This window comes from Lucilia sericata, unplaced genomic scaffold, assembly GCF_015586225.1.
Source record: "Lucilia sericata isolate MDLA Ls3-8-SP2 unplaced genomic scaffold, ASM1558622v1 Contig000982F_arrow, whole genome shotgun sequence".
Classification (NCBI taxonomy): domain Eukaryota; kingdom Metazoa; phylum Arthropoda; class Insecta; order Diptera; family Calliphoridae; genus Lucilia; species Lucilia sericata.
In genome coordinates, this window is record NW_023994965.1 from 65,672 (window position 1) to 83,920 (window position 18,249).

Below are 18,249 nucleotides of genomic sequence, written 5' to 3' on the forward strand. Positions count from 1 at the left end.
GAGACTATAGTCTCTATAGCCGAGAGACTATAGTCTCTATAGCCGAGAGACTATAGTCTCTTTAGCCGAGAGACTATAGTCTCTATAGTCGAGAGACTATAGTTTCTTAGTCGAGAGACTATAGTTTCTTTGTCGAGAGACTATAGTCTCTTAGTCCAGAGACTGTAGTCTTTTTAAACGAGAACCTACATATAGTCTTTATATATATATTATAGTCTTCATAGTCGAGAGACTATAGTCACTAAAGAAGAGAGACTATAGTATCTATAGACGAGAGACTATAGTCCCTATATTCGAGTCCCTGTAGTATCTATAGCGGAGAGATTATAGTATCTATAGACAAGAGACTATAGCATCTATAGTCGAGGCACTAAAGTTTCTATAGTCGAGAGTCTCTATAGTTTATAGACCATTGTTTCTATACTCGAGAGACTATAGCCTCTATAGTCAATAGACTATACTTTCTATAGTGGAATGACTATAGTCTCTATAGTCGAGAGACTATAGTATTTATAAACAAGAACCTATAGTCTTTATAGTCAAGAGATTATAGTCTTCATAGTTGAGACACTATAGTCTTCATAGAGAGACTGTAGTCACTAAAGGAGGGAGACTATAGATTCTATAGTGGAGAGACTAAAGTATCTACAGACGAGAGATCATAGTATCAATAGGCTAGACACTATAGTCTCTATAGTCGAGGCACTAAAGATTCTATAGCACTAAAGATTCTATAACCCAGAGACTATTGTCTCTATAATCGAGAGACTACAGTTTCAATAGTCGAGAATCTATAGTTTCTATAGTCGAGACACTATAATATCTATAGCTGAGAGCCTATAGTTTCTATAGTCGACACACTATAGTATCAACAGCTAAGAGACTAGAGTTGAGCCACTTTAGTATCTATAGTCGATAAACTATAGTTTCTATGGTCGAGAGTCTATAGTTTCAATAGTCGAGTGACTATAGTTTCTATAGTCGAAAGACTACAGTTTCTATAGTTGAGAGACTATAGTCTCTATAGCCGAGAATCTATAGTCTCCATAGTCGGGAAACTATAGTATATATTATCGGAAGACTATAGTTTCTATAGTAGAAAGACTATAGTCTCTATAGTCGAGACACTATTCTTTCTATAGTCGATAAACTATAGTTTCTATAGTCGACAGTCTATAGTTTCTATAAACGAGAGACTATAGTCTCCATAGTCGAGGAACTATGGTATCTATAGTCGAGAAACTATAGTCTATATAGTCAAGAGACTCTAGTTAAAAGACTCTAAAGTAATCAGCATACTATAGTTACTATTTTCTATAGTCTAGTGTCTAGACACTAAAGTCTATATAATCAAAGTTAGAAGTTAAAGCCTCTATAGTCTTATAAGGTAGTCGAAAGTCAATAACCTCTTTAGTTCAGAAAATTTTGTCGAAATACTATACTTCCTATAATTCAGAGTCTGCTATATATAAAGTCGAGACATCTTTAAAGTGTTCAGATCGATTCCGATATATCAATTTCTGCTCTAGATCGAGGTAGCTTATACGAATTTACATTATCTTCAATACTATTGAGATACGTTTAGCAGCAGAGTTTTAAAAACTTTCGAAATAACAATATAAATTCGGATAATGTCTGTGACCTTGACCTTATTTCGTTTTAACAAACTTATGTCTTCTCTTTAAACGAAAATGTCTGAAATATTATGATTTTACAATGTAATATACATATTTTTTTAAAGACTATGTAATCCCACTACAAATTTTCTATTGTTTAAACTTAAAACTTTGTATTTTTATCTTTTTATTATACAACTTTTATTTCCGTTTGTTTTCTCTTTTATTCTTTAATTTTCTTGGCATTTTTGTATGCAGTATTCTTTTTTGTAAATTGTTAAGATATTATAAAAAAAAAGTATGTAAATATGTATGAATTATACTCAAGAGTCTTGTACTCATACAAGGACATACACATATATGTATGTATAACTTTGCAATTACAAGTGTATGCATGTATATTAGGATGGTTATTAGAGAGGTTTCAGAGTAGTGACGGGCTTCATTGGATCCATAATTTATGTTGAATAAGTAGTATTTTCTAAATCGGAAATTTCCGAAAAGTATATTCTATGCTAACGGATGATCTAATTGATATTGCCTGAGTATCATTATTCTAAACTTCTGTAGTAAAGAACTGTTCTTGTGAAAGTGTCTTCTATGAGACAGTTTTTCAAGTGTTGAAAGATTATTCAGACAGACCGATCAAAAAGTGAACTAAATAAACTGCCATCCAAATGAACTCTAAACTTTGAAATGAATACCAAAAGGATACCATCCTAATTCACATACATACATGTCCTTGTCATAATGATTTTTCTAAAACATTCTTAAATCAATTAAAACAATTAAAATTGAAGGAATAGAACTAGACTTAGATATCTGATTTAGGTTATACTATTGTTTTTGTAGTGTTTTCTGTATCCTTTTTTTCTATTACTTTTTCATTTTAGTACTTTTATGTCCTTTTTTATACTTTTGTATGTATTATTTTCACAAAATTGACTTTGTATTTTTGGTTTTATCAACTCCCTCCCCCCAAAAAAATGCTTTAAATTTTTCGCAAAATTTATATCTTTTGTCTCTTTGTAAATCTCTTAAATCAAGTATGAAACTTTGCTTATGATACAAATTTAGCCTGTATTGTAATTTACTTTTTCATAAAACAAAAGATATCTATTTTTTTTTATTCTTCTATTTCTTCGTATGTAATATTGTGTAAATGCTTTAATATATATCTATTTAAACTTCTTTTATATTTATGATCAAAAAATATAATTCATATAATTGCTAAGTTTTACTTAACTTACTACTACTTCTTTCAACAGATATTACGAAATATTTCCAGTTTAAATTTATAAAGGGCACGCTTTTGAAATTGTTTTATTAAAATTGTAAATTATGTTTTTCTTTTATTACTTACACCACTGTGCACGAAGGCCTAGAAAAAATTCTCAGTCTAGATTTAGCTGACGTTTTAAGCGCCGTCGATATGAACAAGCCGCCGACCAAACATTGTCGAGCCGCCGTCACCTATCATTTTTCATCGGCTTGTATCTCTGGAGGTGGAGTTTAGTTCAATGGCCAATGTATTGTTTTGACCCTGTTCAGAACCTTCCAGTTCTATTTAGGGTTACACTCAGAATTTTATCTGCTTGTTCTTTCTCTCTTCCTCGAAAATATTATTTTCGGTTTCAAGCTTAGATTACGTGCATTTTGAAGGCTTATACCTCTCTCTGTTGTGGAGCTTAAGTTGTTTATGATCAACTCCACAGTTACAACATAATCTTTTCGTCCGTAGTCGTGTTTTTGGCGAAGATCCCAATAACGCTTCATCACCATCATTTGATACATTAAGGACCTGCCCACCGACCTTATATAGGTGTATTCGACCTGGAGCTTAAGTTGTTTATGGGCAACTCCACAGTTACAACTTAATCTTTTCGTCCATAGTCGTGTTTTTGGCGAAGATCACAATAATGCTTCATTTCCATCATTTGATACATTAGGGACCTGTCCTCCGACCTTATACAGATGAATTCGAGTTAATCGCAATTAGATCTTTGTTAACTGCACATTACTAAGTCGGCTAAAATTTTTAGCATATTTAAGTTACATTCAAGAGCAATTTACTTCGGTCCACTACATCACTGATACTATATGGATACGCTAGGGTGTAAAATACAGGCAATATTTAATGCTTCTAAATGAAACCCAGTTTCTCTGATTAAGTTTAAATGACATTTATTGTTCTCGGCAAATGTCGTGAAATAGCAAAGAAAGTGAGACACTGCCTCTTTCTTCTGCTTCTCGTTGTTTCTAAATAAAACAGTATTATTTGCTATCTATAGGAACTTATAAATAAGTTTGGATTTGATAGATAATACAGGAGTCTAGTGGACATCTCTCTTGGAAATCAGAAACGTCTCATTTAGGAGAAGTCGCTGCATAGTGCATTATTATCAATCAATTTCTCCATATCATCAGTTTCATCAGTCAGTTTCATGGGTCGTGAGTACTCTAATCAAGTTAGTGTCAATAGAACAACTCTGCTAAGCGACTACTAATGTTTAGCGCTACAGGTCTAAAAAGCATGGGTTTAACTTGTTCATTTCCTCTCTACCAACCATTCCTTGGAATGAATTGAACTGGGGTCAAACCAGGTCGAGCCTTAAAATCTGGTATGACGGGAACCAATAGCCCAAAGAGCATAGTTTCGGACTTTTCTTGTCTCCGTTATTCGAGAGTTCCCTTCGCGGTGCACGTTGTAGCTGTGGTTGCCAAGACAATAGATACCCAGAAGAAGAGTGACTGTGGGACTAAGCGTTGGCGTCGAGTGTATATGATACAGGATGGGTGAGTCCCGCATATACTCACCCATCCCTATACCAAGAGTTAATGTGTCGGATGTTTTTCTAATGAATTTGTCCTATAAATGAGAAGTATTCTGGGTTGAATGGTGATAGATGTAAGAATGGAGCTTATACAAGTTATGAATAGATGGATCTTATACATTTTCCTTCCTTGTCCAGGTATATTTCAGGGTTTACTCTGTTCATACCACATAACAAGAACAAGTCCTCGGCTTATTTGATGGGTTCGTGTTTCAGTCAACCGTTTACGCGTATAGGTGCTGTTGCTGAATCAACAGAGGCTATTCCACATGTGTGGTTGCGATATTTTTGGCTGTCTAAAGTTAAGCAACGGGGCAGCAGAGAGTCTTAGATTAAAGCATATTGCTTGTATATGGACCGTTAAAACCATATACAAAAATTGCCACCGGCGTGTATATGATATACAAAGGGGATCTGGTGAGTCGTCAAAAAAGCTTACCCTGTGGATGAAAAATACCACAAGCACATCAACATCTTGTTCCTGGAACCGTGTAAATATAATAAGGATATACACGGCATCTGAATTCCTGTTTTATAGCCAACACCTTCATAAGAAAGGAATGTACATACAAGTTTGTCATAAAATTCCAGGCCTTTTCTGGGTAATTTCTGGATCCCTAATTGATAGCGAAGTCGATTATGCTATGACCGCCATGAAATTAGGCCTTCAAGGCAGGTGTTGCCATAAAGCACTTCGACACCTCTTGTTCGTGTGCCCATGTAAATGTAATAAGGATATTCACGGGATCTGAATAACTGTTATATACTAATCACCTTCGTAGAAAAGGAATATACATATGTACAAGTTTTTCATAATTTTTCCAGGCCTTTTCTGGGTAAATCTTATTGTCCGTCTGTATGTTTCTGAATCCTTAAAATATCTACAGGATCCAAATCTTCAATAATTTTGTTAAAAAAGCTTTTGGGAAGTTTTGTATTTAAAATAAGCAAATCTATTTAAAAAAACCATTCACCTTTGTATGAAGGGTATATAGAGCTTTTCATTCCGTTTATAGTTTCCTTTCCTTTAAGATATATATTCTGCATCCTTTTAGACAACGTTGATTAAGCAATTTCCGTCTGTCCGCCAGTCTATCTGGTTGTCCGTATTTCAGTATGTCTGTTTACAGGGTCTAAAGAATTCGTTACAAACGAATATAGCATTCTTACTTGTTGTCACTAACGTGACTCTATACATGTCCCTTCTTCGTGTAAGTGGTGTAATATAATATAGTTAATATAATTTTTCGTTTTTTTATTTTTATTAATAATTTTAATAACAATACAAATAAAATTTAATTTTAATATTTAATTATAAAATCACTTAATATCATTTGTCACACTTAAAAACATCATATGCCACAAACCACTTCAGTTTTTACTATAACATGACATCATTCTGTCTCTATCAGAAACCACTCTACTCTTAATTGAATATGATGAAACCTGAGCCCTCCAAAATCTAACCCCCCCCCTCCCCATTTAACAAAACAAACTCTCTATATACATAATTACAACACTCTTTTTCTCTCTTCAAAAAATACCAACTAATTAAATATGTCACCATGACATACAGAACATACATACTTGAATAAAATATTTATACTCGTAAATTCAAAACACTTTAACGAAAATTAACAAAAAAATAAAATAAAATACGGTATTAATTAATATTAATAATAGTTCAAAATGAATAAAACAATAAAAACATCATTGTATTGGACTTTAACTGATAATTACGCACACGCACGCAGTGAGTCCTTTGCCTTTACTTGTTTTTTTTTTTTTTATTTTAGTTCGTTGTTCTCTTTTTCAATGGTTTTTATTTCAATTTCTATTGAGATCTTTTTTATGTTTTGTTTTTTACCAAATACCATTTGAGTTACATTCATTTTGTTGTTATTATGGTTATTTGCGGTTAATTGTTGTTATTGGTGTTGTTTAAATGTAAATAAAAAAACGAAAGTGAATTAAATTCAAAAAAATAGCTAGTTTACAATTGAGACCACACAACCACAGTAGCCCAGGCTACTTGTAGCTGAAGATTTATTCACCAAAATGGTTTTAAGTGTTCTTAACTTTAACTTTACTTTTGACATTTTCATACGTTAATGTCAAACATGTTGTGTCTTTCGTTAACAATCGCCTGTCGTTTTGCGGTTTCAGTTGTATTCAGGCTGTAAAACGTGTGATGTGCGCTTGCTGTTGTTGTACATTTTCATTTAAATTAATTTCAAAATGGTCGATCGAAAACACTCACAACAAACATATTCTTACATATTTTCATACATATTTTACTTACTTACACCTGCTTATACTACATACATTACGTTTACCAAACAGGACATGTTCGAACTTGTAAATATTTTGGTTTTTTTTTTGGGATTTTTCCATGCATTTTAAAATATTTTCACGATTTTTTTTCGATTGTTTTTATTTTAATTTGATTTCGTTTTAATTTCATTTTAAATAATTTAACACATTTATAACTGTTAAGCGGAAAATGGTGTGTCCATTTTGTTGGCTTTACTTTAGTAGTGTATTTTTACCGGCAATGTTCACATTAATCAAATATTTGAAACATAAACTCATAAAAACTTATTCCATGTTACTAGAAATTTTGTAACAACAAACAATTTATTGCTATGACCATTTTAAAACCTTAAATAGTTTATTTGACCAAATTACTTCTCTCTCTCTCTCTCTCTGTTTGCCTTCAAATATTTGTCTAATGTGTGCTTATCAAGTGTTTTTTTTTTTTTCACATTTAAAGCATTTATGGCCCTTCAATCGGTTTTTTGTTAAAAATATAAATTTAATTAAACACTTAAAAACTTCAGCTTAGCCTTTGTTTGTTTTTTCTTTTACACCTTTTTTTTTTTGTTGTTTATAAAGCGTTTACATGATTGCAATTTATTGAATTATTAAATATTTTTTTGTTGTTGTTAAACTATTTTGAATTTTCTGTAGTTGTAGTTTGTTTTCTATATTTTTTTTTAGATTTTATTTTAAAATATTAATGCGATTTTTGTTGCAGTTCAAGATTTTTAGTGTTATTGATTTTATTTGAGGTGATTTTTTAAAAATATATTCTCCGTTAATCTGGAAATCGGGTAATCTGTTAGCTATGGATCATACTATTCACTACTCTTAGGACTACTTAGTCTATTGGCTAGTCTATGTCATATTTTATTGACTAAACTGTGGACTAGTCTGTAGATTAGTCTATGGACTAGTCTATGGATTCATCAATAGTCTACTATATGGATTAGCCAATTGACAAGTCTATGGGCTATTCTATTGACTATTCAAAGAACTAGCCTATTGACTAATCTATGAACTAGTAAATTGATCTATGTTCTAGTCCAATGGTTAGCCAATGAACTAGTCTAATGACTGATCTATGAGCTAGTCTAATGATTGGTGTATTGACCAGTTTATGGACTAGTCTTTTGACTAGCCTTTAGATCAATCTATTGACTAGCTTAAAGACTATCTATTGAAGAGTCTATAGACTTGCATATGGACTAGCCTATAGAATTTTTTATGGACTAGTCTATGCATTAGTGTATACTATGGACTGTTCTATTGACTATGCTATGGACTGGTGTATTGACTAGTCCGTGGACTAGTCTATGAGCAAATCTATTAACTAGTCTGTAGATTAGTCTATTGACTAGCCTAATGAATAGTATATTAGTTAGTATAATAACTGGTCTATTGACAAGTCTAATAATAGACATATGGACTAGTCTTATGACTAGCCTATGGACTAGTCTATACTAAGGACTGTTCTATTGACTAAGCTATAGACTACTGAATAGTATATTGACTAATATAATGACTAGTATATATACAAATATTTTGGCTAGTCTGTGGACTATGGACTAGTCTATAGACTTGCCTATGAACTAGTCTATATACTTGTCTGTAGACTAGACTAGTCTAATGACTAATCAATTGGCTAATCTAATGTTAAGTATATTGACAAGTCTAATGACAGGTATATTGACAAGAAATTTGACTACTATATGGACCAACCTATTGACTACTATATAGACAAGTCTATTGACTTATCTATGGACTAGTCTATTGACTTATCTATGGACTAGTCTATTGACTACTCTATGGACTAGTCAAAAGTTTATAGACTAGTCAACAAGCTATGGGCTAGTAAACAGTCATGGAATAGTTAACAGTCTATGGACTAGTCTATGTATTAATCTATACTTTGGACTGTACTATTGACTAATCATTAGACTAGTATAGTGACTAGTCCAGGGACTATTCTAGGGACAAATCTATGAGCAAGCCAATTGACTAATCCAGAGGTTAGTCTATTGACTAATTCATAGGTTAGTCTATTGACTAGTCTATTAACTAGTCTATAGAGTTACCTATGGACTATTCTATGGGCTTCTATGGATTACTCTATACTCTGGACTGTTCTATTGAATATTAGCTAGTCTGTTGACTAGTCTATAAGCTATTCTATAGTCTGTAGAGCAGTCTAACCTTTATCAATAGAACATACTATTGAATAGTCTATTGACAAGTATATTGATATATTGCCTAGTCTTTGGACGTGTCGATTGACTAGCCTATAGTCAATCTATTCACTAGTCTTTAGGCTAGTCTACAGACATATTCACTAGTCTTTGAACAAGTTTATGAACTAGTCAATTGATAAGTATATGGACTAGTCTATGGACTATTCTCTTGACTAGTTTACTGAGTATACAAGGGAGCTGTTCTATAGTTTGTAGTCTTTCTATTATATACCTTAGTTAATTGAACAGATTGAATATTCTATTGACTAGTATATTGATCTATTGCCTAGTCTTTGAACGTGTCGATTGACTAGTCCATGGCTAATCTATTCACTAGTCTTTGAACAAGTTTGTGGACTAGTAAATTGATAAGTATGTGCACTAATCTATGGACTATTCTTTTGACTAGTCTACTGAGTATACAAGGCAGCTGTTCTATAGTTTGTAGACCATTCTATACCTTAGTCAATAGAACAGATTGAATATTCTATTGACTAGTATATTGATATATTGCCTAGTCTTTGGACGTATCGATTGACTAGTCCATGGCTAATCTATTCGCTAGTCTATAGACATGATCACTAGTCTTTGAAATGGTTGTGGACTAGTCAATTGATAAGTATATGGACTAGTCTATGGACTATTCTTTTGACTAGACTTTATTAAATCTAATTCCAGGAAACCCTTTATGGGGGCTTGATAAAATCATAGTTATTTTAGCATTTGAACTTACATTCGTAAATGTATTTAAAGCAGAAACCGAAAAAAAAATCCTGAGAACTTTTTTTAATTTTTTATGAACTTTTTGTTTTTTTTTTATTTAAGCGTTTTAAAATAGCTTGATATAAAAATAGTAGTATGTAGTGTGAAATTTATTATTTTATTTATAAAACCTCAAAAAAAAAAAAAAACAAATCCGTTTGTATACATATATTTTACTATTAATCTTTTTTTTTAGTTAAATGTAGAATTTTTTTCATCATTTATAAATATGCAGTTAGTTTGTTAGTTATAGTTATTGAACAATGAAATTGATTTTGAGGTTAAACACAAACATTTAGTTGTTATTTTTTTTAAACCATTTAGCATGACTTAGTTTAAATTTATATAGAATAATTACTATATAAATTTAAACAAATTAAAACATTTGCATTTAATTTGTATAGTATTGTAGTAAATTGTTTAATTTAATTTATAACAATTAACATAATATATATTTTATAACAAACATATATGAACATAAAACAATATTTCATACATTTTATTTTTATTAAATTTTCATATTTTACTCATTTTGGGTTGTAACTAACTAATATGTTAACACTAAATACTGAATTAAAAAAAATATATAATTTTGTTTAAAACATAAAAATAAACATACAACTACTGCCACTACTACTACTACTACTACTAAAATAAATTATATGAAAAATGCTTAAAAATAATTAACAAACAAAAGTATGATGAGGAAACTAATGCCACCCCCGAGTCATCTAAAGGTAGTAAGGAAGTATTGCACAGTGTTACATATCGACCACCATCATCGGGTGGCCCACATTCGCATCATCCCCATCAACATCATAAGTCAACTACCTGTTTGGGTGGATGTACCGATCGCAAGGGATCAACAGTAAGTACAAATATACAAATATTTTTGAAATAAAGTAAACGTTCAATTCTCCTAAAATAAAGTACTAATATAAATATAAAGAATTCCATTTGGAACGAAAATAAACGACAATATTTAAGATCAATAAAAAAACTTAGGACCTTCAAGAAAGATTTTTCTCACGCGCTCTCTAGCCTTTACAGAAGGCAAACAAAAAATTCAGGGAGCTGTTTGTCTCTCTCTCTCTTTCTCTCGCTCTTTCTCTGCCAATTTACTAAAGCTTGGGCCAATTATGGACTGAAGTTTTTTTATGCATTTCTATTTGAGGCTTTAGCTTCAGTCTTAAATTGATTTTCATGAGAAACCGTTACACGGTATAAACACAAGATTAATAAGCACGATCAATTAAAGTCTGAACTTTGGACATGTTGCCCGAGTCCCATAACATATGGTAAGAAGGATTTAGGACTACTGTGTAGTGTATGGACTAGTTTATTGAATAGTCCACAGTCTGGACTGGTTAATTGCTTAGTTTATGGATCAGACTATTGATTAGACTATGGACCTGTCTATTGACTAGTCTTACGACTAGTCTTATTTATAATACTAATCTGATTAGTCTATCGAATAGTATATTGTCTAGTCTATGGCTATGGACTAGTCTATGGCTATGGACTAGTCTATTGGCTAGTCTATGGACAAGTCTACTAACTAGACCCTGTACTAGTACATTGTCTATTCTATTGACTAATCTATTGATTAATCTATTGAATAATCTATGAACTATAGTCTATTGTCTAGTATATCGGCTAGTCTACTGGCTAAGCTTTTGACTAGTCTATTAGCTAGGCTATTGACTAATCTTTAGACTATTCTATTGACTAGCCTATGGACTAGTCTGTTGGCTGGTTCATTGTCTAGTCTAGGGACTAGTCTAGGGACTAGTCTATTGACTAGTCTAGCGACTAGTCTGTTGACTATTATATTGACTAGTCTAGCGACTAGTCTGTTGACTATTATATTGACTAGTCTATCGATTAGTATATGGACTAGTCTATTGTCTAGTTTTTTAGCTGGTCTATTGACTAATCTAGTCTACTGACTAGAACCTTGACTGGTTCATTGTCTATGGACTAGTCTATTGCTAGTCTATTGATTAGTCTATGGACCAGTCTATTGATTATTCCATTGGCTATTCTAAGTACTAGTCTATTGGATAGGCTATTGACTAGTCTATTGATTAGTATTTGGACTATTTTATCGTCTAGTCTATGGACTAGTTTAGTGATTAGTCTATGGACTAGTCTATTGATTAATCTATGGATTAGGCTATTATATAATTTATGGTCAAATATATTGACTAGTCTATTGACTAGTCTATTATCTACTGACTAGTCTCTGAACTGGTTCATTGTCTAGTCTGTGGACTAGTCTATTAACTAGTCTATTGATTAGTCTATTGACTAGTCTCTTGGCTACTCTATGGACTAGTCTATTGGCTACGCTATTGAATAGTATTTGAACTATTTTATGGTCTAGTCTAAGAACTAGTTAGTGATTAATCTATGGAATAGTCTATTGATTAGTCTAAGGACAAGGCTAGTCTATTGGCAATTATATGGACCAGTATATTGACTAGTCTATTGACTAGCCTATTGACTAGTCCATTGGCTAGTCTATTGACTACTCCATTGGGTAGTCTATTGGCTAGTCTATTGACTACTCCATTGGGTAGTCTATTGGCTAGTCTATTGACTAGTCTATTGACTAGTCTACTGACTAGTCTATTGACTAGTCTATTGACTAGTCTACTGACTAGTATATTGACTAGTCTATTGACTAGTCTACTGACTAGTTTACTGACAAGGCTATTGACTAGTCTAATGATTAGTCTATTGACTAGCCTATTGACTAGTCTATTGACTAGTCTATTGACTAATCCATTGGCTAGTCTATTGACTAGTGTATTGGCTAGTCTATTTACTAGTCTATTGGCTAGTCTATGGACTAGTTTATTGGCCAGTCTATTGGCTAGTCTATAGGCTAGTCTATTGGCTAGTCTATCGGCTAGTCTATAGGCTAGTCTATTGACTAGTCTATTGGCTAGTCTATTGACTAGTCTATTGCCTAATCTATTGAATAGTCTATTGGCTAGTCTATTGACTAGTCTATTGGCTAGTCTATTGTCTAGTCTCTGGACTGGTTCATTGTCTGGTCTATGGACTAGTCTAATGACCAGTATATAATAAATATATAGTCTATTGATTAGTCTATTGACTATTTAATTGATTAGTATATGGACTAATCTATTGACTAGTACATGGACTAGTCTATTGGTGATTCTATTGGACTGGTTCATTGTATGGTCTATGGTTTTTGGATTCGTATATGAACAAGTCCATAGGCTAATATATGGACTATTCTATTGATTAGTATATGGACTAGTCTATTGATTATTATATGGACTAGTCTGTTGGTCAGTCTATTGACTAGTGTATGGATTAGTTTATTGACTAGCTTATGGACTATTATATTGACTAGCCTATGAACTAGCCAATTGTCCAGTCTATGGACTAGTCTATATTCGAGTCTATGGACTAGTCTATTGCCTAGTTTATTCGCTATACTATGACTAATCTCCGAACTAGTCTCTAAACTGCTGACTTGTCTACGGCCTATTGACTAGTATATGGCAAAGCCTAAGGTAAAGACTAGTCTAATGGCTATACTATGGACTAGTCTCTTTACAATCTTATGTACTAGTCTATGAATTACTCTAATCGGTGGTCTAGTCTATTGACATTTCTGTTGACTAGTCTATGAACTATTTCGTTGGCTAATGTCTTGCCAAATCTGTTAACTAGTTTATGGTCTAGTCCATTGGCTAACAGTATATGTGCTAGTTTTGTCTATTGTATTAGTCTACTGACTATTATATTGAATAGTCCTTGATTAGTCTTTTACAAAATGTAGCAGAGAATTAAAAGCTCTTAATAAACTGTTCCTTAAAACCCCTATAACTGTGTAAAGGTTACTTCATTTATTCACCCAACTATTCGCAATATGTAACACATTTATAATTTACTAATAACTAACCAATATAAATTTAATTTCTGGGGTCTTGTACGACAAGGTAGGTAAAACATTACTATAAAATTCTAAATTTAAAAAAAAAAAAAAACTGCCTTAAACATTTTCTTTAAGACCTACTGAATGAATGACTTGTTCAAATTGCATTTTTGAAAATTTTAGAAAAATAAAACTGTAGTTGAAGCATGATTAAATAATAATAATAATTCTCTTTTAATTTTCAAACTGAACTATTTGAACTATTTAACTATTATATATAATAATAATAAAAATAATTTAAAAACCACTAACTAAACTACTGTTAATAATAAAGCTTTTTGTAAAATTAGGAATGCTTTTAATCGTTCCATTACTACTTAAAAAAAATACCCAAAAACAGACAACATTTTCTACTAAAACTGCTGCTTACAGTAACTTTTTTTTATAATTATAAAAAGATTTAATCATGAAAAATTAAAATAAAAATAGAAAATAACTGTTTAAAAAAAATAAGAACTAGTAGTGTTATTAAAACTTAGTAGATGTTTTAAATACAAAAAAAAAGAAAAGTAATAAACTTCCCTAACCCCTTAAAGGATAAAGAGAAACTAATTGTACAATAGTCATCTATGTTTTTTCAGTACTCGATCAATTTGGCCGATGAGGCAAGAGATAATCATGCGCAACAAATCGAAAGGGCTGAAATAGCGAATTTAGTAAGAAGTCGCATGGAATCATTAAATTTACCCACCATTGATTATGATGATGTAAGCGAGAAACGCAACCATTTATCGTATGTGATAATCAATCCAAGCTGTGATCTTAAATTAGAAGAAGGCGATTTGATGTGAGTATTTGAAGGGCCTCATACCCACTAAATAAATTCTTAATAAAATTATTTTCTCTCTCTCTCTCTCGTTCTTAACAGTTACTTAGTACGTCCTTCACCCTTCTCGGCGCAGAAGACCTTTGAACGTCACAACTCCCGACGCAAATCCAACATATCATTTTGTTCGAACATCAATTTGGGTGCTGCTTGCGGTCCGAATGTCAGCTCTGTGGGTGTCAATTCTAGTACTGGCGCCGGTTCGAGACGTGGCTCCGGCATGGGTCTAAATCCCATGCAAATGCAGAGTGTTCAAACATTGGCCGGGTATGCTTCGCCACGCTGCACGCCGCCAATACAACAAATTAAATCCAATTCTCTTTCTCTACCCGACAGTCCTACAGTTGTTGGCTCGCAGCGCGGTCGGAGTAATTCATTACGGGTTGGCTATACTTCAAATTATTTTCTCACATTTTTTTATTTCTTTTTTTTCGAAGAATTTTTTTGTTTTTGTTTGAAAACCAAAAAAAAGAAAAGAAAACGCAATTATTTACTTTCCCGTATTTTATCCAAAATGCAATTTCTCTGATTATGTACTTTTTTCTAATATTGGTTTAATTGTCTATCCGTATTGTGCTGTGTTTTGTGTTTCATAACAGTATTATTTGCGTAGTTAATTTACTTAATTGATTTTATTTTATTTTTAGTATAAACATCTCTTTCTTTCCCCTTGAGTTGATTTATTTTTTATAAGTAGTTACGTAATGTTCAAAACTTTTGTTGTTTAGTAGGTTTTATATGACCTTTCCGTAGTTTAGTCAATAACCTTGTCGCTGCTTGAAGGGAAAATCTCAGAACTAATAAGGAGAAAAATGAGGTCTTAGACATCATCTAAGAATTTTAGAGATAAAGGTCCTGTAGATTAAGATTTTTCATTAATATCATATTGATACCATGATGATATATCGAAGGCCATAGGACAAAAGAGATTAAAATCTGTGATCACTCTTTCTTCTCGATTTTTCGATTTTTCTTACCACCAAAATTCCATTTTTAGCGAAAACATAAAAGTCCATTTTCTGGCTAAAAAGAAGGCACTAGGGCAAAAAGGATTAAAATCTGTGATCAATCTTACATCCCACCAAAATTCGATTTTCTAGTGACAACATAATGGTCCATTTTCTGGCTAAACGGAAGGCCCTAGGGCCAAAAGGATTAAAATCTGTGATCACTCTTACTTCCCACCAAATTTCGATTTTTTGGTGAAAACATAAAAGTCCATTTTCTGGCTAAACGGAAGGCCCTAGGGCCAAAAGGATTAAAATCTGTGATCACTCTTACTTCCCACCAAATTTCGATTTTTTGGTGAAAACATAAAAGTCCATTTTCTGGCTAAACGGAAGGCCCTAGGGCCAAAAGGATTAAAATCTGTGATCACTTTTACTTCCCACCAAATTTCGATTCTTTAGTGAAAACATAAAAGTCCATTTTCTGGCTAAACGGAAGGCCCTAGGGCCAAAAGGATTAAAATCTGTGATCACTCTTACTTCCCACCAAATTTCCATTTTTTAGTGAAAATATAAAAGTCCATTTTCTGGCTAAACGGAAGGCCCTAGGGCCAAAAGGATTAAAATCTGTGATCACTCTTACTTCCCACCAAATTTCGATTTTTTAGTGAAAATATAAAAGTCCATTTTCTGGCTAAACGGAAGGCTCTACTAGGGCCAAAAGGATTAAAATCTGTGATCACTCTTACTTCCCACCAAATTTCCATTTTTTAGTGAAAATATAAAAGTCCATTTTCTGGCTAAACGGAAGGCCCTAGGGCCAAAAGGATTAAAATCTGTGATCAATCTTACATCCCACCAAAATTCGATTTTCTAGTGACAACATAATGGTCCATTTTCTGGCTAAACGGAAGGCCCTAGGGCCAAAAGGATTAAAATCTGTGATCACTCTTACTTCCCACCAAATTTCGATTTTTTGGTGAAAACATAAAAGTCCATTTTCTGGCTAAACGGAAGGCCCTAGGGCCAAAAGGATTAAAATCTGTGATCACTCTTACTTCCCACCAAATTTCCATTTTTTAGTGAAAACATAAAAGTCCATTTTCTGGCTAAACGGAAGGCCCTAGGGCCAAAAGGATTAAAATCTGTGATCACTCTTACTTCCCACCAAATTTCGATTTTTTAGTGAAAACATAAAAGTCCATTTTCTGGCTAAACGGAAGGCCCTAGGACAAAAAGGATTAAAATCTGTGATCACTTTTACTTCCCACCAAATTTCGATTTTTTAGTGAAAACATAAAAGTCCATTTTCTGGCTAAACGGAAGTCCCTAGGGCAAAAAGGATTAAAATCTGTGATCACTCTTTCTTCCCACCAAATTTCAATTTTTTTCTGAAAACATAAAAGTCCATTTTCTGGCTAAACGGAAGGCCCTACTGCCAAAAGGATTAAAATCTGTGATCACTTTTACTTCCCACCAAATTTCGATTTTTTAGTGAAAACATAAGGATTAAAATCTGTGATCACTCTTTCTTCCCACCAAATTTCGATATTTTGGTGAAAACATAAAAGTCCATTTTCTGGCTAAACGGAAGGCCCTAGGTCCAAAAGGATTAAAATCTGTGATCACTCTTACTTCCCACCAAATTTCGATTTTTTAGTGAAAATATAAAAGTCCATTTTCTGGCTAAACGGAAGGCCCTAGGGCAAAAAGGATTAAAATCTGTGATCACTCTTACTTCCCACCATAAAAGTCCATTTTCTGGCTAAACGGAAGGCCCTAGGGCAAAAAGGATTAATATCTGTGATCACTCTTACTTCCCACCAAATTTCGATTTTTTGGTGAAAACATAAAAGTCCATTTTCTGGCTAAACGGAAGGCCCTAGGGCCAAAAGGATTAAAATCTGTGATCACTCTTACTTCCCACCAAATTTCAATTTTTTGGTGAAAACATAAAAGTCCATTTTCTGGCTAAACGGAAGGCCCTAGGGCCAAAAGGATTAAAATCTGTGATCACTCTTACTTCCCACCAAATTTCGATTTTTTGGTGAAAACTTAAAAGTCCATTTTCTGGCTAAACGGAAGGCCCTAGGGCCAAAAGGATTAAAATCTGTGATCACTCTTACTTCCCACCAAATTTTGAATTTTTTGTGAAAATATAAAAGTTCATTTTCTGGCTAAACGGAAGGCCCTAGGACCTAAAGGATTAAAATCTGTGATCACTCTTTTTTCCCACCAAATTTCGATTTTATAGTGAAAACATAAAAGTCCATTTTCTGGCTAAACGGAAGGCCCTGGGGCAAGAAGGATTAAAATCTGTGATCACTCTTACTTCCCACCAAATTTCGATTTTTTGGTGAAAACTTAAAAGTCCATTTTCTGGCTAAACGGAAGGCCCTAGGGCAAAAAGGATTAAAATCTGTGATCACTTTTACTTCCCACCAAATTTCGATTTTTTGGTGAAAACATAAAAGTCCATTTTCTGGCTAAACGGAAGGCCCTAGGTCCAAAAGGATTAAAATCTGTGATCACTCTTTCTTCCCACCAAATTTCGATTTTTTGGTGAAAACTTAAAAGTCTATTTCTGGCTAAACGGAAGGCCCTAGGGCAAAAAGGATTGAAATCTGTGATCACTTTTACTTCCCACCGAATTTCGATTTTTTAGTGAAAACATAAGGATTAAAATCTGTGATCACTCTTACTTCCCACCAAATTTCGATATTTTGGTGAAAACATAA

The 18,249-nt window shown here is 32.8% G+C and overlaps 1 protein-coding gene across 16 annotated transcripts in view; it reads left to right on the plus strand.

Moving 5' to 3' along the window:
- LOC119609445 (potassium channel subfamily T member 2) overlaps window positions 1–18,249 on the plus strand; it is a 73,351-nt gene that overhangs the window by 42,315 nt on the left and 12,787 nt on the right. For 4 of the 16 annotated variants that reach the window (XM_037964214.1, XM_037964216.1, XM_037964221.1 and 1 more), the window contains exons 22-24: window positions 10,460–10,630; window positions 14,302–14,525; window positions 14,607–14,946. In XM_037964214.1, coding sequence (XP_037820142.1) covers window positions 10,460–10,630; window positions 14,302–14,525; window positions 14,607–14,946 — 735 coding nt within the window. The remainder of the gene's footprint in view (window positions 1–10,459; window positions 10,631–14,301; window positions 14,526–14,606; window positions 14,947–18,249) is intronic. The other 12 variants (XM_037964217.1, XM_037964225.1, XM_037964228.1 and 9 more) reach the window with 6 other exon arrangements.